Raw genomic sequence first — 23799 nt, forward strand, 5'->3', positions numbered from 1 at the left:
TCACCTAAAATATGTTTTCTTCAGGATCACTCAGCAAGTTCTTGAAAAAACGCCAGACAATCCATCTGAGCTGATGATAGAAGGAGGTGATATAGGTGGTCTCCTTGAAGGCCGAGCTCCTCTTCTTCTGACCACCTGAGAGTTGGTCTAACTCAGCTTTCGTTTCTCTGTAGATGGAGGAGTTGAGGTAAAACTCAGCTAATGTTTCTATGACTGGTATTTTCCCCTTGGAAAGCTCTTCAGTCTCGCTGACTTTCAAAGAAAAAATGAATAAAGAACAAAATCACTACTATCAGACAACAAGTTATTTAATCCATTTTTCTATGACTCCTTTCTTCAATAACAATTTGATTTTAGAGCTTGAATATAAAAATTACTAGCTTTATTGTCACATTTCACATTAGGAATACACAGGTAAATGAGCTGGCTACTACTATGATTGTAATTACGGATACAGGAAACTCACTGACCTTTTCCTCCCAACTTGGAACATAACTATGAAAATAAATATCTTCATACAGAGTGATAATGTTAATATAAAAATCTGGTCCTTTAATTCTACATGTTAATGCATAAAAAACTGTTTCTCATTTATAAGTACTATAACAATGAACATATTTATTTTTAAATGGAAACCCCCCCATAAAATCAAAAGTAGCATATAAATGCTCACTCTTAAAACAAACAAACAAACAAACAAAAAACCATAGCACTGACAGGTAGCAAAGTCTATCTGCTGACTGGTATCAGAACACAACATTAATGCAAATTCACAAAGCCCTGTTAGAATATGTTTCCATATCACAAAACCTCAGCCAAATTGATTAGGCAAAAACTGTAAATCTGAGACTGATGTACCTTCACGCCCTTCTTCCTCTCTGTTTAATACCATAGCAGAAAATTCTCCATTAATGATCTCCAGAAAGAAGACTGCAGGGCTGTTGTACAGCTCACAGGGATAACCTGCAAAAGAAGGCACTCCAAAAACTCAACCCAATAGTCTTCGAAAGTAAAGAGGACTCACACAGTGTGAGACGGGTGAGACTAGGGAAGGCAGAATTATCATCTTCTCCCTCATTTTCATATATATATATATATATATATATATATATATATATATATACACACACACACACACACACACACACACACACACACACACACATACATACATACATACATATCCAACCAAATCTGGACTCTTTAGAACACATTACATTAGTTATTATCTACAATAAGTAGTAAAATTCAATAAGCTATCTAAATTTCCTGGAGTTTATCAATACTCCTGCATAAGACTAAGGCTAAGTACAGGAAGGAAGTTTTGAAGGCCCCGATGCATTGTATTCTGAGTTGATCCAGGAAATACTGGAATGGCAGTACTAATGACAACAAGATAGCTTTTCTACCTATTAAATTAATATTTCAAATTTATCATCTGTCAATCTGTCATAATTCCAAAGAGGAACAAATCTTTCAGAGTAGCATTCTGGAAAGAAATTGACCAGTACAGTACACATGAACTCTTTCCTTCACTTGTAGTGGCTTAAATCATCTAAACTTTGCCTGTGGTCTGATTCTTATCTCCTCTGGACTCCCCAGACCTATACATGCTTGGGTACTTTTTTTAAATTTTTTTTTAAAGAGAGAGAGAGAGATAGTTTTTTTCTATAAAGAGAGAGTATGAGGAGAGAGGGAGAGGAGAGAGAGAGAGAGAGAGAGAGAGAGAGAGAGAGAGAGAGAGAGAGAGAGAAAATTTTTTAATATTTTATTTTATTTTTTTTTTTAGTTTTTGGCGGACACAACATCTTTGTTTGTATGTGGTGCTGAGGATTGAACCCACGCCGCAAGCACACCAGTGGAGCACGCTACTCCTTGAGCCACATCCCCAACCCCCATGCTTGATTATTTTTAAAGGAGAGATATTAAACAAAAACAAATTTAAAAAGACAACTGCTTGTGGTCATAGAGAAGCATCTATGATCATACCCAAATATCTCTGAAGCAGATTGTATGAGCTGTTAAAAAAATCACATAATTTAATAAAAAAATTCAAAGAATCAGTCATCCCTGAAATATTGGTCTAATCAGATTTGGGATTAGCCATTCCATTGACTAATAGATCACTCACACCCACTTAAGTCCTAAATCTTGAGTCTAATGTTTCTAGAAAGTTAAGTAGTATCTCCATGAGCTCTCGTGAAGGCAGAGCAAGATTACATGTCACAATAAAAACTAAAAAAGCAATATGTTATAGGTCTCAAAATAATAATATTGGGCCATTCCATAAATATTTAACTGACAGAATAACTAGATATAAATCCAAGTAGTTAAATTTTGAACTTTCAGGGAAAGATCACTGTTATGGTTTGGATATGAATTTCCCCAAATATTCATGTTGTTTTAATCAACTGTGACCAAAAGACCTGAAAATAAAAACATAGAGGAGGAAAAGATTATTTTGGCTCATGATTTCAGAGGTTCAGTCCACCATCAGTCAACTCTGTAGTGGTGGGCCCAGGCGAGATAGAACATCATGGTAGAAGGGCATGGAGTAGGAAAGCATCTCAGGACATAATAATTAGGAATTAGGGAGAGAGGTTCACTCACCAGGAACAAAATATAAGCCCAAAATATATGTCCTCAGTGACCTACTTCCTCTAGCCACCCCCTATTTGCCTATAGTTATGATCCAGTTAATATATACCAGTGGATTAATCCATTGATCAGGTTATACCTCTCATAGTCTGATCAATTTACCTCTGAACATTGTTATGCCATCTCACACATGACCTCTTGGGGAAAACCTCATATCTAAACCACAACACATGTGTTTAAGGCATGGTACACAATATAGCAATCTCATAAATTAATAACTTCAATGGACTACTGTGTGGTGGGAGGAATTAAGTCACTGGAAGTATGCCCTGGAAGAATTTATCATGCTCCTAATCTCCTCTCCCCTCCCTCCCTCCCTCCCTCCCTCTCTCTCTCTGTCTCTGTCTCTCTGTCTCTCTCTCTCCCTCCATCTCTCCCTCCCTCCCTCCTCGCTGGCAAGAGTTGCACAGTTTTCACCACTACACCTTTCTGCCATGATGTTTCTCACCAAAGGTCCAAAGAAATGAAGCTTAGTTCTCACCTAAGGCCAAAAGCAATGCATATAGCTGTAATGGAGTGAAACCTCCAAAACCATGAGCCAAAATAAATCTTTCCTCCTCTAAGTTACTGTTCTCAATTATTGATCACAACAGTGAAGAGTTAGTTAACAAGAAGTGTGGTCATTGCTGTGACTATACCTGACCATGTGCTTCAGAAGCCTTTGAAAATGATTTGTGGGAGGAATTTGGAAAAATGTGGAGATACAAGATAAAGAAGCTTTGGAATGTTGTAAGCAGAGGCTAATGGACAATTATGGTGTGATCTCAGGAGACCAGAATGTCAACAAGAATGTGGACAGTAAAGATTGTGTTCATGAGATTTCAGATTGTAATGAGGACTGTTTTGGGAACTGGACTAAAGTCCATAAGTGGTATATTCTGACAAGGAAGTTGTTTCCATTTTGTTCGACACTCTCTGAGGCTGAATTTAAAGATGATGAACTAACTAATCTACTGGAGGAAATTTCAAGGCAACAAATCATTGGGACTGTGGCATAGTTATTGCTAGTAGCTTTTAGCCATATTTTTAGTGAGAAATGGCAACAAGAAGCAGATAAGAAACATTTAAAATTGTCTGTTTGGCCAGAAAAACACTTGTAAAACTGCAAATAAGGAAGGTGTGGTTGCTGAAGAAATCAGAGCCTTTAAAGAGAAACCAATGTTTCATGGAGAAAAAAGGAAATATGTTTAAAGGAGTAAAAATGATAACTAGTTTGAAAGACTCTGCTTTGAGAGACCTGGGTTACATTGCAGGCACAGGGCCACCTAGAAACTTGTCCTGCCAGGACTCATTTTACTGTCCAAGCACTCAGTAGCTGCTACAGCTATTGTTTGAGCAGACCCAGCTACTGTTCCTACAGGCTGTGGGCCTTGGTGTCATTTGTGTTGTGCCAGTTTTAAATAATGCAGAATTCTGAAGTAGGGGGTTCATGAAAGTTTTTACCCAGATTTCAAAGGAAGGCCTGGGAGATAGGAATTTATGTCAAGGTTGCAGTCTCTGCAGACAACCCCTGAGAGGGTGATGTGAGATTCTGTGAGAGGAAGCTAAATCAGTAATGGAGTTGCCAGGACTAAGAGATGCCATGAACCATGGAATGTCTGCTGAGGAAGGATATATGCAAAGAACAAGGCTTTTTTGGAGACTGTTTATTCCCTTTTGGAATGGAAATGTCTACTCTGTTCCATTGTATATTAGAAACATGTAACTTACCTATTATTATCTATATGGGCACACAGCTAAGGTGTTACCTTGAGTCTCACAGAATACTTTGGATTTAGAGTTTTGAGAAATGTTGGAATTGTTAAAGACTAGTAGGACTGAATGCATTTTACATTATGAGATGAACATGAGCCTTTTGGGGTTGGGGCAGAATATTATGGTTTGGATATAAAGTATACACTTTAAATACTTAAATACTAAAGAATTTAAGACTCAGTCTCCAATGTACAGAGATGGAGCTTTTAAGAAATTATTTGATTATGAGGGCTCTAACTTCCTCAGGAAACTAATTCATTTTATGGGATAATAATGACAATAGATTACTTAGAAGTGGGACCTAATTTGAAAAAGTAGGTCACTGGGTTCATGCCCTGGAAGGATTTATTTTGTCCCCAACCCATTTCCTCGCCTTTCCTCTCCCCTCCCCACCTTTCCTTCTCATTCTCTCCCTCCTCTTTCTCCTCTTCTTCTTTTTCTTCTCTCTCTCTCCCCCTCCTCCTCTCTCTCTCTCTCTCTCTCTCTCTCTCTCTCTCTCTCTCTCTCTCTCTCTCTCTCTCTCTCCTCTCATCTCTCTTTCTCTTTCCTGGTTGCCATGAGCTGAACAGCTCTCCTCCACCTTTTTTCTGCCTCACCTCAGGCCCAAAGCAATGAAGCCAGTAGACTGTGGACTGAAACATCTGAAACTTGAAGCCAAAAACCATCATACTTTTTGTAATTAGTTTTTCTCAGATATGTGTTATAGGAATGAAGAGCTAACCCACACAGTCACTGGGAAGCAGAACAGCCACAGGACCAGTACAAACACTCTCACACACATATGCTGCCATATGAAGAAAATGTTTGGCAACAAAGTGACCAAGGATGTTTTAGAGTGGCAGAACCTGAGGTAAATTTATACAAAGATCAAACAGCACTCCCATCAACACCTCTGTTCTCTCCCAGAATTCCAAGAATGAAGGATCTAGTGCATGAAAAAGTCAACCAAACCTGCTGATGCAAAGTATTCCAAAGCCTTCTGTGCAGGACCTTGATACAATAGTTTTCCTGAGGCCAATAAGGTGAGGCTGTCAAACAGCTTGAAGATGGAATACCGAGGATGATTAATGGTAAAGATGATTGTTGGTCCCTGCTCAGAAATCCTAAGTCAAAAGAGGGAAGATAATGAATCATTACACATCAGAACCTTGCCCTTCCTAATAAAACAGTTTATTCTTACTACTAAAACGAGAGTTCGAAGTTCAACTTCATTTTCTCTTATAGTCTTATCACCTAATCTTATGTTACCTACATGACATAATCTAAATTCAACATTTTTTAAAAATATTTTTCTACTTGTAGTTGGACACCATACCTTAATTTATGTATCTTTTGGGTTTCTTTTTTTTTAGTTGTTGATAGACCTTTATTTTTTAATACATGGTGCTGATGATTTAACCCAGTGTCTCATTTATGCCAGGCAAGTGGGCTATTGCTGAACCACAGCCTCACTCCTAATTCAATGTTTTTATTAGTACTAAATTGTTAGAAATTCACTTTAATATGCAATTTAAAAATTAAACATGGTATCATTCTTTATTATTTCAACAACACTGCAACTCAAAAAAAATTCATGATGGGCTGGAGATATAGCTCATCAAAAGTGCTTTCCTGGCATATGTAAGACCCTGGGTTTCATACCCAGATATGCAAAAAAAAAATCAAGATTTTTGTGCACTAGTAATTATTATGAAAAAGTAGTAATTATTATGGGCTTTGTATCTTTAATAATAACAACTAAGGGAATTTTTTTATTTGCTTGTTTTGAAAGAATTTTTCATATACATTATTAATATTCTTTGTGTTCTAAACAGGATTTAACTTGGCAGCATTTAGAGTCAGTTTTTTCCTTGGAAGAATTTTGCAGTGTTTATAAGTACCATAAGAGCAATTAAAATACATAATCAAGATAAATAAAAAAGATGATTCTTACCAAGAAAAATAAAAACTAAAAACATTAGGCTTCTGAAAAGATGGTACATCGACTGTCTAGAATGTACTATAGGACTTGTTAAAAATACAGATGCCTGGACAGTGCTCCTAGACACTGAATTAGAATTTCTGAGGATGATACAGGGAGTCCATATTATTAACAAGCTGTCCAGGCAACCTACAAGTATAATCAAGTTTGAGAAGTAGTAATAGAGTAAATAGTAAGACAACAGTCTGGGCTGGGGATGTGGCTCAAGCAGTAGGTAACACGCTTGCCTGGCATGCGCGGGGCTCTGGGTTCGATCCTCAGCACCATATAAAAACAAAATAAAGATGTTGTGTTCACCGGAAACTGAAAAATAAATACTAAAAAATACTCTCTTTCTCTTCTCTCTCTCTTTAAAAAAAAAGACAATAGTCATACAAATAATTCTCATTGATGATTTGTCTTCTATCACTTTAGGATTAGTTTTTCTTTTTTCTACCTTGATAAAACAATGAACATTCTGAAGTATGTACTATGAGATTGCTAAACGCTTTAGAAATTACTTCATTTTAATTTTCACACTATTGTAATAAGGTAGTTTCAATATTATAATTTCATAACTTTTAACAGGAAAAGCTTAAAAGTTAATACTAAGTCACAATTATGAAGAAGTAAGGCTATGATTCTATCTCTGGTTTAATTTGTGGTAGAAATAGTGTTAAAAGGCCATTTCACATGAGTTATTACTATGGATGCAAAAAATAAAGGTGAAAATGTTCAAAGTAGATATTTAAAATGTTTATGAGCCAGGTGTGGTGGTATGTGACTATAATCTCAGCTAGGCAGGAGGTTGAGGCAGGAAGATTTCAAGTCTGAAGTTAGCCTAAGCCACTTGGTGTACCTCTGTCCCAAAATAAGAAGTAAGAAGGTCACAGGATCAATGGTAGAGCACACTGAGGTTCAATCCTGAGAGCAACAACAACAACAACAACAAAAAAAACTTTAGAAGACCCACTTCAATCTACAAATTTGATTAGTTCCTAGTATAGTTTAGTGCCCAATGGTGCTCTGCCCCAAAGAGATTTGGGCAAGAAGACCAAAAATTTCAATAGAATGTGGAATAGATATAGCTAAGGGTTCCTTGTAAATGCTAACAACCTAGGCTAAAGATGATACAAGTGGAACATCAAAAGGACCAACAGGACTCAGCTAAGAAAAGGATACTCCTGGTCAAAGAAACTCAGTGTTACAAAGCAAGAGGTGTGTTTATATGTGTTTGAGAGACAGTGACTTGGTATTAAATGAATAAGGTAACTAAAGAGTCTACAAAAAGAGAATGACAAGCCTAAGATTGGCCCTTCTCTCAGAAACTGGAACTGTATTCAGTAGACATCATTGAGCTGGTAGACAACTAGAAGCAGGAAGCAGAATTGTAGGAGAGCCCTGCTACCCAAAGTGTGATTGGATGGGCAGTGGCATTAGTATCAGTATTTCCTCTTAAAGTCCTCTAGGGGAAATCCTGGGCTCCACCTCAGACTTAAAGAAACAGAATCTACAATTTAATCAGACTCCAAGTGATGACTTTGCATAGCAGGGCTTGATCTCTGCAAGAGGCAGGATGCTTGAATGCTACTCAGTAAGAAACATAAAGGAAATAGTTACAATATTCTGTATCAATTCATCATTGTCTAATGAACACTGCCAGCAGAGCTGTAGATAATAAAAAATTTCCTGGGTATGTTCTATAAAGGTACCCGAACTCCAGGCCCATAACCTGGCATCTTCATTTATATGTATGTTGACATCTAGAGCATAAGATATTTAAACAAACAGCCATCTTTGCATCGTCTTGTTTTTTCTCTCCTATCAGAAACTTTCTCATGGGTGCATGGCCATCAGAGAAAGCAAGGTAAGTACTAGGGGAAGCCATGAAGGTGGTGTGTCAGGCACCTTACAGTATGAAGTAGAGGGGTTTCCAGAGGTAGGAGACAAAGATATAGCCCAGAGAAAGTGGCAGACTGGTTGCATTAAACAATTAAATCATAGACAGACCAAGTAAGTGAATATATTAAAATAAAAGGAGTCACATCTCTCATGGTCTGAAGTGACTTGCAAAGGCTGAAAGGGAAAGAACTAAAAATGACACAGAGGTATTGGACTGGAAATAAAAATAAAAATATGAACTCATGGGTTTCTAAATATATACTCTTATTTAAACAGCAATTATTACAGAAATATTTTTACATATTTTTATAATATACATACATATATACACAGAGAGAGAGACAGAGAGAGAGAGAGAGACAGAGAGAGAGAGAGAGAAAGAAGGACTGAAAATATTGCTCAGGTGTAGAGTAAGTGCTTAGCAAATATGAGGCCATGGGTAGGAACCCTGCCACACACACAATAAAAACCCCACTACACACACACACACACACACACACACACACACACACACACACCACATCTGTATACACACATATAAAATTCATGCAGGGCCAATGTTTCCAAATAAAATAGAATATATTTCCATATTTTATATAAACACATACAGTAGGCCTAGGTATGCCTACTGAAGATCTAAAAGCAATGCCACTCCAATAGCAGTGAGCACAATAGCAACCATATTTTGGTTTCTTAATATTAATTAAACCAGAACAAACCACATCCATCCACAAATAGCTAACTCAGGAAAAGTGCAACATAAACATGGAACATCACAGTGACTACAAAGTAATGATGGAAGAATGATCAGGGAGAGGTCAAAAGAACACACAGACCATTGAAAAGCCATCCCCTAGTCAAATAAGGATCAATTTAATCATTAAAACAGTGAAGAAAAGCAGATTCCAACCCATTGCATCACACAGAAAATGAACAGGGGAAAAACTCTTCTTTAGATAAAATGTCAACAATTACCTCTTAGGCAACTACCACAAGAACAGAAGTTATTAGCTTACGCTAAAATTGGTAGGTGAGACTTGAGGAGGAACACAATCTTGGTATAATAGGAAATTATCTTCCCAGAAAAAAAATACTAATCTACTCTAAAGAAGTAAAGTACTTTCCCAGCAGAGAAGCCCAGCAGACCCCAACATGATCAAATGAGGGAGGTTCACACCACCTATGAGACTGGAATCTGCTCATGGAACATAGGGATGGACCCAGTAGAGGGTCACCCCATGAAATCCACCAAAACTTGCAAGGGCATGACAGACAGGAAAGGACTGTGGTACTCACACAGATTATCAAACTAACCAAAACAGGAAAGCCAGAAAAGATATGTTTCAGTGAAGAATCCCAAGGCACTGCAGGAAACAGACACTGCAGGGGAAGCTGGTGACATGTGACTAGAGTCTAAGCACTGGATGGTTGTGAAGCCACCACTATCAACTTCCTTATCTGAAGGCTGGTGTAGTGGAATGTCCTTGCCTCTTGGAATTTACACTGGGGAGAATTTACCAGAGATGGAGAATGAGGTCAGAAAAAAACTTACACAGGTGGAACATAGATGGAGGAAGAGGGGAGCAAATGCAGTAAAATAGAAGTTAGGGAATCCAGGTGAGGAAACTGGGAATTTTTTTTTTTTCATTAAACTTTTCTTAGAATTTTCCTGTCAGTTTGAAATAATTTTTTATAATTTTAAAGAAGATGTTTAAAAATTAATCTTAAAAATTTCTCCTATTACATTCCTGCCAGTCTCCTTTCTTGTTAGAAATGAATGAATTTTTTCCCATTGTTCTACTTTTCCAGGCCCCCACTTAGGATTCATAACAGGCCAAGTCCATTTCCTAAGCTCATCCAGTTGGTTCCACCTTCAAAAAAGACCCAGAACCCATGCTTTTCTTACCACCTGACCACCAGCATCCTAGTAGGACGGGGCCTACTTCTGCAGCTATTTCTTGGTGTCCTTCATTCACCTTGGCCTCATTGTGCAGTCAATGCTGACACTCTCAAAATGTCCCTGGACCTTAGCAGCAGAAAATATGTCTCACAGGGGCCAATGAGGTCTATGTATTCTGTCCCAAGCCCAACTTTACTTTACATAATTTCTAATTGCCTGAATTGTGGCCTCTCCAAAACTGATATGTTAAAGTCCTAACACTCAGCACCTCAGAATGTGGCTACCTCTGGAGAGTCTTTAAAGAAGTCACTAAGATTAAAGAAGGTCATTAAGTGGTGACTCATCTGACTGTGTCTATTGAAGGATCCAAGAAGATACAACTTGTAGACACCTTGATCTCAACTTCCAGCTTTCAGAGCTGGAAGAAAAGTAGTATCTGTTATTCAGCCCCCCAGCCTGTGGTCTTGTTATAAGAGTCTAGCAGCCAACCTGCACTGGGTTCTGTCCCTCTGACCTCTCTGATGCTCCACACACATCAAGCATCAAGCGTCAAGCATGCTATGCCTCAGGGCCACTGGCTGCTCCTTCCAACCAGAACTCTCTGCTGACAGAAAGAGCAGGACTCACTCTGTCACAGGTCTCTCGTCACATACTTGTGGCCCTCCTTGACTATGCTGTTTTTTAAAACAATTCCTCACTCCCTTCATGGCCTTTCTTCCCCAAGTTGTTCATTAATTTTTCTTAATAACACTTCTTTGCTCCTTGACTATTTCTCTTTAAGAAGAAAGGAAAGAATTTTGCTCTTCACTTCTGAAACCCTGGCACACTGAACCACTGGTACATAGAAGTGATCCAATTGTAAATAAATAAAAGAACAATGTTCCTACAGTATTTACCTTTTCAGGAGCAAAAGTACAGTATTTGCTGTGCTTATATGTAAACCAGTTGTTGGTCGATCCAAGAATAAGATGGGAGGATCAGCAATCAGCTCCATTGCTACACTGGTCCTTTTTTTCTCTCCTCTAGATAAAACCTAAAACACAGATTATTACATTATCAACAAGAACTACTATGGTCACCACCATAGTGAATTAACTTCATTTGGTGGATTAACTTGATTCCTACAAGATACTTTTTCTCTATTACCCTCATTATTCTGAACAACAAATAAATGGACACCTGAAAGAAGAAGGAGGTCTCTATTTGAGGAGATAAGTACCTGGAGGCTAAGGGCAGAGGATCCAAGTGGCTGGACCTGAAGCTCATACTTTAACATTCTGTATATTCCTCACCAAGTGAAAGGTTTAAAGACAGTGAGTAACAAAACTAAAAGATATGGACCTGACACAGTGAAACCACAGTCTAAAACAGGAGATAAAGCTAGGAGATGAAAAAGGAAAACACCTTAAGTATTCTATTAGTCTTCTAACAACAACCCCCCTTCCCCCACACACACACACTTCATTGCTACTGACAAAAGTCCCTGAGTGGACTTATGAAAAGGGTACACTTGAAGCCAGGAGAGCTCTCGTTCTACTATATCACATAAGCACTTTTTAATTCCCATCAGATTTCCTAAATTGATACCATCTACACCCTAACCCAATACAGAATTCCCAATTAATCATTTCAGATAAAATCAGGAGGTGGGATAGTCCACAGGTATCTGGTTCAAACTTTTCAACCAGTCAATATCATTGTGTGTGCTAAGAGGACTAGAATACTTCTGGGGAGAAAGGCAGTAGGGAACAATTCTCAAATGAAGAGTCTCCAAAAAAAAAAAATAATCAAATGCAACTTATAGCCCTTGATTGGGAACTTTTAATAACTGAGCTTTAAAAAGACATCTGAAGACAATTTGGGAAATGTGGATGAATATGGTTTGACATATTTGGTGATATGAGGACATGATGTTACTCTTCATTTTGTTAGTTGGTAATAGCTTTGTGGTAAGGTAGGCAAATGTCCTATTTTCCCAATGCATATAAGTATTTTGTGGTGAAATATCATACAAATTTGTATAAAATAGTTCAGTAAGACAGAGTTATGATAATTATGAGAGATGTTAACAATTGAGAAATCAAGGTGAAGAGTACTAGTAATTATATTAATTTCCATATAATTAACATAATAATAGATACATACTAAACATAATGTATAATATATAAATAATACAATGTACATATAATATATAACTATTATATTAATTACCCCAAATCACATCATTATAATAATCAGATCATCTTGTCTAGATTTCTGTTATGTTCAAAATATCATAAGAACTAAAACTATATAAAATTATTTGATACTATTAGAGTATGTTAATTATAAGAAACCAAAAACAGCCTTTACATATGTTCCCCAGAAATCCAAGAAAGTAACTAAGGACAATGAATAAAATGGTAAAGAACAGAGTTAAAAAAAAAAAGTACCAAACTAGAATGAGAAGATCAAATAAATAAAGAGAGCCAAGGAAAAGAAAATCAATACTCAGTAATAAAAAATAAGTAGCATCACAGGACATTTTTCTAAATAAAACACTTCACATAAAGCCTATCAGCAAGTATAATAGGAAGCAGCAGCCAATAGGATGCTCCACCCACATTCTTCATTTTTTTTAGGAGGGAAGATCAGGGGCTTCATTCAAAGACACTACATTCTAAAAAACTCATCATCACATAAGCTCCAAATATCTGCTCAGCAAACCCTCCACATGGAGTGGTAAACTGTAAAGTTCATTCATTCTCTCCATGATCATGCAAACCCACAAAAGGTTGAGTTACTTAGTCCATTCTATTACTCTTGCCCACAAATGTACTTCTCAAACCTAAGAGCCTGGTAGATGAGTCTGGAAATAAATATTGGCAGAAAAAAATGGGAATGAGGAGAGGATGAGGAAAAAAAACTGCCAAAGATAAGGTATAGAAAAAATTAGTAGCAACGCAAATTAGAAGTCAGTCCTACTGTGATCAAATATAATTCTGGAAGTCAAATTACAGACAAGTTATATATACAAAGAAATAATACCTGGAACTTGTCATTTATCAATTCCAGAAATATGCCTCAAAAAAGCCATGAAACAAAGGTCCCAGGAAGAAGAGAAAGAAAAGAGCAGTGAAAGTCAGGAAGAGAAAAACAGGAAGAAGAAAAGTTAGAGCAAAGACATCAAATGAGCCCTGACTACAGCAATGAGAGCACACTCCACTCCAGGGATTCCACCATCTTTAAGATTGTTTCTCCAGCTTCATTTCCACCTTCACAATAGTTATGTAGTCATTTTTCTCATCATTACAGAAAACAGCCACACATGTCATAAGAAACTTCTGATTAAGGTCACACTGTCCATACAGGGAGGTCCGCTTTCCTGGCTAGAATTCTACCAGTTTTTTTCACATTACCTTGGAATCAGCCACTTCACTTAGATCTAAATCCTCAATGATCTTGTTGATCCTCTCATTTTTTTCATGATTTGTCATAGTTGTTGGAAGCCGAAGAGCTGCTGAGAACTGCAAATTTTCTCTCACTGTCAGGGTGTTGATCAGGACATTATTCTGAAGGAAAATACAATTTTCATGAGACATACTGAATCTTTTCTTAGACTATTCCTCTAGTATATGTAACTCAATAGATGAAAATAACAAACCCAAGAAAATGCTGTAGTTAATGTTGTGTTTTCAACTCTGCTAACTACAGAGACTCCATATACAGACAGCTGCAGAGCCCAGGGAGGAATTTCAACACCCATCTGAACATCCAAGTGGAGCACAGGGAAGTATGATATGACTACTGGCAGACACATTCAAGTATGTTCTCAGGAAGGAAAAGAGGCAGGGAGCGCAAAAACAGATATCAGCAGACCCTTCTGAAAATGATACAAGTAGAAGTGATATCCATGCCCTACATAGGTCATATTCCAGGTCCTCTACCTTTCCATTTAACTCCACCCTCTTTCTAATAGGAAATTATGAGAAGCAGATGTAAGAAAAGTTGATTCTATGAGTATGTCACAAAATCAACTAGAAGCACAATAAACTGCATACCAAGGCACTTCCCTATATAGAAACATATGAAACCTAAAAGTAAACCAACTAATACTTACTTGAACCACAAAACCTGAATAATATTTGAAATTGGCAGGTCGAGGTCCTCCATTGATCAAGACATCTCCGGATAATCCACTTAGATCTTTCCTTGCAGCTAAAATGTTTAGCAACCTACAAAAGGACAAATATGGTACAGCTTTTTTTCCCCTTCAATACAGGCCACCTCTCTCAGCTACTGTTAGTTCAAATTCTGTACAAGCTATAAAATTAACTAATTAAGAGATATATGACTTAACTAAAACTTTGTTCATATGTGTGTTTGTGTGTTTCTGTGTGTTTGTGTATGTGTATGTGTGTTTACATTCAAATTCTCACCTTCCTTTTCATTTGTGCCATAAGAAAGCACAGAAATGTAAAAGCAAGGCAAATTTGGCTTATCCTGCATAGACCTCCAAAAGGATCCAGCCCAGGAAATGTGCTCTTTAATCTAAATGTGTCTTCAATTATTCCTATGTTCCATCTCCCCACATTTAATATTATTCCCTTCTTATTCTTCCTCATTAGCTCATAGTAGGTTCAACAGGTGTACCTCAACCACTTTATGATGCTGTATTAGTGAGACTGATAAAAGTTATTTCTAAAAGCACACCGAAACTACAAAAAGAAACCTGACTTATAATTTCTGTTATACTCACAAAGACTTGTTTTGACCTTTGGGTACCATAATGGCGTTGAGACCAGGTTTCATGATTCCACTGAAACACAAAAGCAAAAATGAGTAATGATTCCATTTTAAACAAAGTTCTATTAAATTAGGATCTATGTCAAATACACTTAAAGAAATTTCATGAAATTGCATCAGATTCTCATTAACATCTCTTAATTATTTTTTTAAAAAAAGCAGGAAATTACTTACTGAAAATAGGTATATTCTGACTGAACAGAAGTTAGTCACATTCCTATCTGTGACTTTATGCTCACATAGTGTGTCAGTCATTTATATTAGACTTGCCCTTCCCCTTCCTTTCTTAATAGGAATACGATGGATGTCCTGTGAGTAGGGCAACAGACACCAGAATCTGGGAATACAGGATGGGAAGCAGTGAGAGAGTAGAGGGGAAAAGTTGTAGGCTGTGAAGAAGCTTATATGAGAAAATAAAAGAACTGAACAAATCAGTAATTATATTAAGACTATGAAGAGGCATTTTTTCACTGTTTTTAAATAGACTTTTTTAAAAATACATTTTTAAACATGGAAGAATCTACAGTGCTAGATTGGAATTGGTGCATTAATTAGAAGAAATAGGTTTTAATCTACACAATAGTTATAGAAGAGTATAGATGGAAGGGTGCGGAGGAACCATCTGCCATCCACCACTCAACTTACCCCTCCTGGACAGAACCACAACCTCATGCATTTGCATAAGGGATTCAGTTTTATTTTTTTAAACAAAGTTTATATATATATATATATATATATATATATATATATATATATACACACACACACACACACACATATATATGTGTGTGTGTGTGTATGTGTATGTGTGTGTACGCATGTTCATGCATATATATATATTCTCTAGGCATGTCCACTGAAGTGGTTTAATTCTAAAGACACATAAATAGCAATGAGCATTTTAAACACTCAGATGATGGTTTATAAATACCATTCTCCACAATTCCACAGAATGAACATCAGCTGATTCTGGCCTAGGGTCAGTGCACAGTTTGGATTTTTTTTTGCAATAGGATTAAACATAGGGACTCATACATGATAAACAAGCACTCTATAATTGAGCTACAGCTTCAGCCTTTTTAAAATTTTACTTTGATACAGGGTCTTTCTAAATTGTCCAGTCTGGACTTGAATTGTGATTCTCCTGTTTTGGTGTCCTGAATAACTAGGATTACAGGTATATGCCTCAACATTAAAAGTGTATGGAACTTCTAGCTATAACAAGAAAATACTCAAAGAATGAAAGAATAAGTCAAAACAGTGAAGGAGGAAGGGAACTCAAATTGAAAGGTCTCCCACTGACTAAGTTCAGACCAACAGAAGTATCAAGATATTAAATAACAATAATAATACATTACTACTAAGTGTTATTGAAAGAGGAATCCTTGACTATTGTCAATAGAGTAAATTAAAGAGGAAATTGTAAACTGAAGCTTTTTCCTATTAGTTTCATGCAAATTATGAGATAATGGAAATAAATCACCCTTTTGTAACTATCATATTTTCTGATCCAGACAGGAGTCATGAATGGGAGCTGAAGCTGATGAGTTGGAATATAATAAGGAGCAAGATTCTGGATTAATGTCAGAGCACCACCCTTCACAATAGTAATGAAGTGCAAAGAGGAAAATGGTGACACTGTGGTGAAATTTGGCAGACAGATGCATGACCAGGTGATCAATTTTAACATCACCTGGAGTGGGATGGAATTAGAAGGTACCAGTCTGGATGAGCCTGAAGAAACATGATGTGGTGAGGAGCACAGTGATGGACAGCCCTCAGAACCACTCCTGCCTTCATTCTGAGGATACATGTCTCCTCAGCTGCTGCCAGACAACAAATGAGTGATTACACAGGAGAGGGTCCTTCTTTCTAGAAAGTAAGGCTGAAAGAGATAGGAATAGAAAATGATCATGTGAACGGTCTGCTCTCAAATGATTCCCAAAATACACTAGTAAAGATGCATGAAAAAGGAGACACAGTAGGGCCAGGCTCAGTGGCATGCGCCTGTTATCCCAGTGGCTTGGGGAGGTGGAGGCTGGAGGATGTCAAGTTCAAAGCCAGTTTCAGCAATTTACTGAGGCACTAAGCAATTCAGTGAGATTCTGTCTCTAATAAAATACAATATAAGTCTAGGGATGTGGCTCAATGGTCAAGTGCCCCTGAGTTCATTCCCCAGTACCCCACCCCCAAAGAAAGAGACACAATGATGGGAGTAAACAGTGGAATGTAAACATGTAAGGAGTCTAGTGAAAGGATTATGTTCATTCAGGTTTATGTTTGAAATAATTTAAAAAATAATCATTAATCTGAAAATTTCTGAAAGAGAAGAATGAATTTTCCTCACCATTATAGAATATTCATAAATCTTCAGGAATTGATAATTTTTTCCCATAGTTATTAAACATTGGTAAGGAAAAGTTCAAGCACTGTGTATGAAGACAAACTAAGCTTAAGGGAAAGTTTTTCATGAGGTATGAAAATCTTTTCAATTCTCAAGGTCAAATTTGGTTTAACTTCTTCTTACAAAAGGAAAGCAAAAAAGTATCCAAAGGAAAATCGAGATTCTCACCACATTTCTTGGAATATACTTACTGTTTTGAACGGTGATTTGTGCTATCAAATACAAATAAAAAATAATATGAGTAACTCTTCCTCCATCCAATAGCCTACTAACCTGAAGTGAGCAGACAGGAGAAAGATCTGAAACACAACAACCCAAAATGGGTGTCCTTTCCCACAGATACTTACACCAGAAACACGAGAAACAACAGTCCCCAAAATTGTTAAAATTGAAAGAACTTGAAGATTTGACTGCACTTTTATTAGCCTAAGAGAACAAAACCATGACCCCTGTCCTTTGCTGAGAGGCACAACACTGAGCCTTAAGCACAACAAGAAGTCTTGAGAAGATGCGACACATAGGGTATCCCATCACTAGTCTACTTGGAGGAAAAGATAATCTAGAGGTGTTTGGGAGTGTGGCTCAGTGGTAGCAAGATGGCTCACTGTGCACAAGGCCAAGGGCTTGATTCCCAAAACCAAAGTGGGCAGGGGCAGGTAAATGTACCCTCACATGAAGAATGCACTTTATATGTATTTAGCCTACACATATTCAAATCAAATTACCTTTTACCTCTTTCAACACAAAATCTGAAAGTACCAATATTGTCTTGATTATCTCACAAAACTCTTGTCAGCTTTTCATAAGTCAATTCTATCTAATCATTAACAAAGGATAAAAGCTTTAGATCCACTATTCTTCTTCTTATTCACCTGGTCAGGAATTCTTAACCAACACAAGAGAGACAAGAAGCAGGCATGACAGCAGGTATTTCCAGAGAAGAGTTACAATCCTGCACAGAGCCCCTGAGCTCAGCCCATGAACCCTCAGATCCTCACCATTTTTCTCTCAGGCACACCTCAATACTGTCTACCCAACCCTGTCACTTCCTTGTCTTCTGAAAGATGTTAGGCACTAATGACAGTAAAGACCACAAATGCATACAAAATGTCAAGAAAACATGTCAAACACCTGATTTTATATAGAGCTACAACCATACCAGGACTCTTATAACCACTTTCCCAGCCTTGAAGAGTCAGAAAAAGTTGCTTTCTTCCACTAGGAGTAGTTATTTCCTCTAGTGAAAAACAAAACAAAACAAACAAAAAAAAAACCCAAAAAAACAAGAAACAAGTGTTGTTTCAAATCAAAATTCATTTCCCCTCATGATTATCTCACAAAACTCTTGTCAGCTTTTTATTAGTCAATTCTATCTAATCATTAGAGGGAAGCGCAGTTCTCTAGCAATCAGACAAACATTAACAACCCAAATGGCCAGCATCTGTGAGCTCATATAGATACAAGTAGCGAGAGGTTCCAAACTCACTGCCACTTTAATAATTAAATGACACATTAATTGCACAGTCATAAAACAAACACAACACGATGCAGTTCATAAATTCTCTTCAAAGTTTAAACTACCTGATAACTGATTCAATCATATCAGTCCTTGTTTAGCCTAAAGGAAAGAAAGCATGCATCTATATATCTCTACAAAACTTGTACTCAAATGCTCACAGCAGTCTATTGGTAGTAAGCAAAGCCTATAGGTCAATAAAGTGAACTTTTAAAAAATTCATGCACATACCTGACATTTGATAGTATTTCTTTCTCAACCATTCTTCGTTGGAGCAGAGAGCCACTCTTCACTTGTACTCGATAGCAGATATTATGAAAACTCAACACTGCTCCTTGGGTAATTGTCTCCTGGTCACCAGCAATCATCTCAGGGAGGTCATTGGTGTGTCTTTGTAGCATTGGGATAACAACCTGGTCATTACTGGAAGACATCTTCAGAGGTTTTGCCTTTCTGTGGAGGGAAAAGTAATAGTAAGTTGATATTCCATATAAATGAGATTGTAAACTCTAGATACCAATTCATTGAAAACAAGATGGTTTTAAACTGTGCTGCAGTGAGTAAATTCTTTTCCAATGAACAAACAGCCTGCATCATTATGATAAGAATAACCTTAGAACCTAAAATGAGAGACAGATGAAACTTTAAATGCTTGTACTCAAATTAGATGTCAGATAAATTCCAATAAGCAAAATAGTTGAGTAAGAAAATTACCTATAACTCATAAAGGAGAAAAAAGACAAGTGAGCCAGGTACATTGGCACATGCACACCTGTAAGCCCAGTGAATCTGAAGTCTGAGGCAGGAGGATTGCAATCTCAGCGGTCAACCTGGGCAACTTAGCAATACCCTGTCTCAAAAGAAATATACATGTACCTCAGTGGTACAGAACCCTTGGGTTCAATTCCCAGTACTTTAAAAAAAAAAAAGGTAAGAACTGCTCCTGACTTCAAAAAGCATATTATGATACAGCTTCAGTTCTGGGACAGCCTACATGAGCATCATAATATCCCCTGTACTTTTTTTAATGTTGGAAGTGTTCATAGTGTTGTTACCAAAAAGGGCTTAGACAAGCAGAGACAGGAGAATTCTCTGTATTTAGAGTCCAGACTTCACATATCTGGTTATTGTGTACTTTCAGTCAAGTAAGAAGGTAATCTACAATATTGTTTACAATGCAACAGATTTCATTACTAGGAAAACATTTAAATTCTAGGAAGATATCAAATTAAGTATAAAAAATGATTAAGTTAATTAAACCAATAGTTAAGCAGATCAAGACTTGAAAACAAAAACTGAAAAAAGAAATCAAAATTAAGAATTCAAGCCATAAGTGGTTGTGCATACCTACAGTCCTAGCTATATGATTAGGCCGAGGCAGGATCATCATGAATTCCAGGTAGCATTGGTAGTACAGTGAGACTCTTATAAAAAAAAATAAGGGACTGTGGGAGTGTAGCATAGTGGTAGAGTGCATATTTGAGACCATGAATTTGACCCCAGTACAGGGGAAAAACATTAAGCATTCAATAGTTGAGTTTAGCTACAGTTTAAACAATGACAATGGAAGAAAATTAGTAGAGTTTACTGAATTGAAGAGAATTAATAAACTTTAGTTTTCTGAATTGAAGAGAATTACATAAAAGAGGATAAGGAACACAGGGCATAATAGGAAGAGCCTGATCTACATGTAACTAGAGATGTGGGAGAGGAGGGACAAATGAAGCAGCATCAGTCATTAAAAAAATACTGGCCATAGTTTGGAGGTTGAAGCAGGCAGACTGCATGTAAGGGCAAAACCACAATTTTAAAGTTTAATATGTTGGAGGCAACAGCAACTTCAGAATCCATATGAAAGATCTTTGTCATTCCCATCCCTTGACCTTCTCTCCTCTAATGATCTTGTCCTCCCTACTCTGCTTCACTATGCCTATTTCTGGTCCCCCTTGTCTAAACAATATCACATCAGTACCACTAAACAAAGAAATGGTAACTCTGGTCCCCTTTGTTTTCCAGTATAGTTATATTGATTAAAATTCCTTTACTGCTTTTTGACATTACCTTTTCTGCCAGTTTTTAGAGACTAGTGGCTGGACCTAAGTTTCTGGGACTCCACCACATTGGACCTCTGGCCTAGGACTTCAGAAACAATACTTAAAGCAAGCAAAATTATAACTATGACATTTACAACTACGACAAGCCATTTCAAGAAGTACACTTAGAACATGCACTGCTGCATGTATTATGGAAACACTGAGAGGGCTCTTCCATTGCCAATCCTCAGTCTCCTCTGCATCCTTGTGTGACACACACGAAAGACACAGCCCTCAAAAGTAAACGCCAGATAAAGCTTCTCTGAAGAGACACAATGTTATCCCCTTTATTATCACTAAACTGTGTGACAGACCATTCTGTATTCATTATGGCCTCCTTGGTGTAACATAATTATTAAGTGCAGAGGGCCCTTGGGTCAGCCCATGTCCATTGTAATGTGCTCCCTCATGGCAGCTTTCTACTCTAGGTTGTATATGATTTTGTAAACATCATATTTATGCTCACTTCAAATGCTTCAAGGATGCTTAATGACAATAAATGCAGAAACATATTTTGCATGCTTGTGTAATTTAATACACCTTGTTTCAAAAAGAATGTGTTTCCTAAGAGAATTCCTGTATAGTACCCAGGACCTGGAATAAAGATGCCCAATATACATTTGTTACTATGAATCTCTATACATTTCTGAAAAAAATAATCAGCAATTACATTTCCATTATTAGGTAAGAAAATAAAACAAGGTACTATTATAGATACACACACAAGCTGATATATTTACAACTTAATTTTTTTGGTCATATATTTGAACATTTTTAGCATTATTTTTATATGTATTATAAAAGGCTGGTTAATTTTTAAAGTTAATTATTAAAACTTAACCACTCACAGAAAAATTACAAAAGGAAATTCAATAATTCTTCAACAAACCACCCAAACTTGGAGTTAAACTTCATTTCCTGTGAATTAAAAAAAGACCCAATATATTAGTCAATGCCTTTAAAATATGTATGTGAACAAAATTCTCCTACTCCTTTAGGAACTCCTAAGCTCAGTAAATTTATGTCCATTCAATATCAATTCCATTTATCTTCACACACTTGGAGACACATAAGGATTTTACTTTAACCAACCTGCAAAAACCCACTATAATCAACTGCTCCACCACATCATTTTCTGAAAATCCATTCTGAATTGTCAGTTTGTATTTCATAGTCATTTTCAAATGAAACTGCCAGATTCTGCACATATAATAAGGACTTAAGACTCTCCACTTGAGCCTACGAATATCCAGTTAGCAAGTAAAAGAAGGATTAAAATCTTGGAATCTCTGGATCCATGTTACATCTGTCTCCTTTACTTTCAGTCACCTTGGATTCTGGAAATGACAGACCTGACCAATAAACCCCTTGTGATGAGTGGAAACTACCCCTGCACACACCATACAAAACACACATACACATGCAACTAGGAAATACCAGCTTTCTTGTCTCCACCAGGTTCCCACCAGACCAACTGTGAGAATGATCACTCATGCCATAGTTTGACAAAAGCTGCCTAACTATGGATACTTCTATGTAGTTCCCCTTGTCTTAATAATCTAGAAGTTCATATCAATGCCCCCAATTACAGGGTCTGGAAACACTGGTCTACTTCCCAGTATACCTATACTGATTAAACTTCCTTTCAGCTTTTCACCATTACTCTTTCATTTGATTTTGAGACAAGGGACAGAACTGATTGCTAACTCCTCCCCACCCCACCCCCATTTCATCAGGCCTCTGGACTATGACTCTGGTTAACAAAAACTCCCATCATCTCACTTGAGCAGCATGCTTGCTATTTTTTAACAAATCACAATATAAACCAACTTTCCTGCCAAACAAATTTGCCCAAGTTGTGTGTGCTCAGAGGCAGGGCAGTTAACAGGTCTTCACTCAAACATTGAGAGGAGTCAGCTGGATCTTTCAAACAGGTCCAAAGAAACAGCTTCCTCTTAATATGATGCCAATCATTTTCTGCTGTGCTGCTGAATTCCTGAAGAGCTTTCCCCAAATACCTCTGGCTCCTTTCCAGGCTGCCTCCTTCCTGCAGTCTGGGACCACCTTGAAAAATATGACCCCTTAAAATTAAGAGCATAGAAATTCTGAGTGGGGAAATGAGACTGGCCCACCTCCCCTTAAAAGAGGGTCAAATGCTCCTCAGCAACAGGTACAAGTGAATAAACACAAAGACCCTTACATTTTTTCAAGGAACCAGCCTAACACTTTATCAGAGCCATATCTCCCTCTGACTCCCCAGACAGCCTCCCAACGTATTCACTTGGGGTTTTACCCACAAGCCAAGTCCAGTGGGGGGTTTCGGGGCTCACCATCCCCCAGAGTTCTGGGGACGTGGTCTGTGCAGATCCTGGACCACGCCCACAGCCACCGCAGAAACCTTCACAGGACCCAGAGGTCCCCAGTGAATCTGCTGTCTTGGGGTCAGCCACTCACCATTGGAGGCGCCTGGGAAGGTGCAGGCGGCCCAGCTCAGTGCTTGTGGGTGGGGAGGAAGTGGTGTTGATGAGGCTTCGCCATACTGGGATCCGGCTTCAGGGCTGGGGCGCCGGTGGCTGCCTCCCAAGAGCTGGCTCCCCAAAGCCCAGACAGTAAAACGAAAGAGGAAGGGGCGGTGCTGCTACCAGGAAGCAGTAAGTAAGCATCAGGGGGCCCAAGAGCCCAGGTTCGGGGAGGGTGTCCCAAGATAAGAAGAGGAAGCCCTGATGGTTGAAATAAGCCCTCACAGGGAGGGAGGAAGGGGTGCTGTCATGCACGCTGCAGGGCTGACACTTGCTGTTGGCAACATGGAACACCCCCTCTTCTTCA

At 37.7% G+C, this 23799-nt stretch overlaps 1 protein-coding gene across 1 annotated transcript; it reads right to left on the reverse strand.

Annotated features, from left to right (window-relative positions):
- LOC144366789 (broad substrate specificity ATP-binding cassette transporter ABCG2-like) lies at window positions 1–23569 on the reverse strand. The gene is made up of 9 exons (XM_078021604.1): window positions 23428–23569; window positions 19112–19333; window positions 14914–14973; window positions 14275–14389; window positions 13574–13726; window positions 11072–11208; window positions 5365–5516; window positions 859–963; window positions 1–252 (listed from the first exon to the last, which is right to left on the reverse strand). Exons 2-9 carry the CDS (start codon window positions 19312–19314, stop codon window positions 5–7), a joined length of 1173 nt encoding a protein of 390 aa, XP_077877730.1. The 5' UTR covers window positions 19315–19333; window positions 23428–23569; the 3' UTR covers window positions 1–4.
- Window positions 23570–23799: the final 230 nt, after the last annotated feature.

Source organism: Ictidomys tridecemlineatus, chromosome 9, assembly GCF_052094955.1.
Source record: "Ictidomys tridecemlineatus isolate mIctTri1 chromosome 9, mIctTri1.hap1, whole genome shotgun sequence".
In the NCBI taxonomy this organism is placed as follows: Eukaryota; Metazoa; Chordata; class Mammalia; order Rodentia; family Sciuridae; genus Ictidomys; species Ictidomys tridecemlineatus.

Bases quoted from the DNA above. Each gene is read 5' to 3' on its own strand.
- LOC144366789 (XM_078021604.1), bottom strand. From the start codon at position 19,314: ATGTCTTCCAGTAATGACCAGGTTGTTATCCCAATGCTACAAAGACAC. The intron at 13,727-14,274 runs GTAAGTATTAGT...ATTTTCCTTCAG, and splicing joins ATTCAGGTTTTGTGGTTCAA to AATAATGTCCTGATCAACAC. The intron at 11,209-13,573 runs GTAATGTGAAAA...TCTGTGTTTTAG, and splicing joins GTGAAGTGGCTGATTCCAAG to GTTTTATCTAGAGGAGAGAA.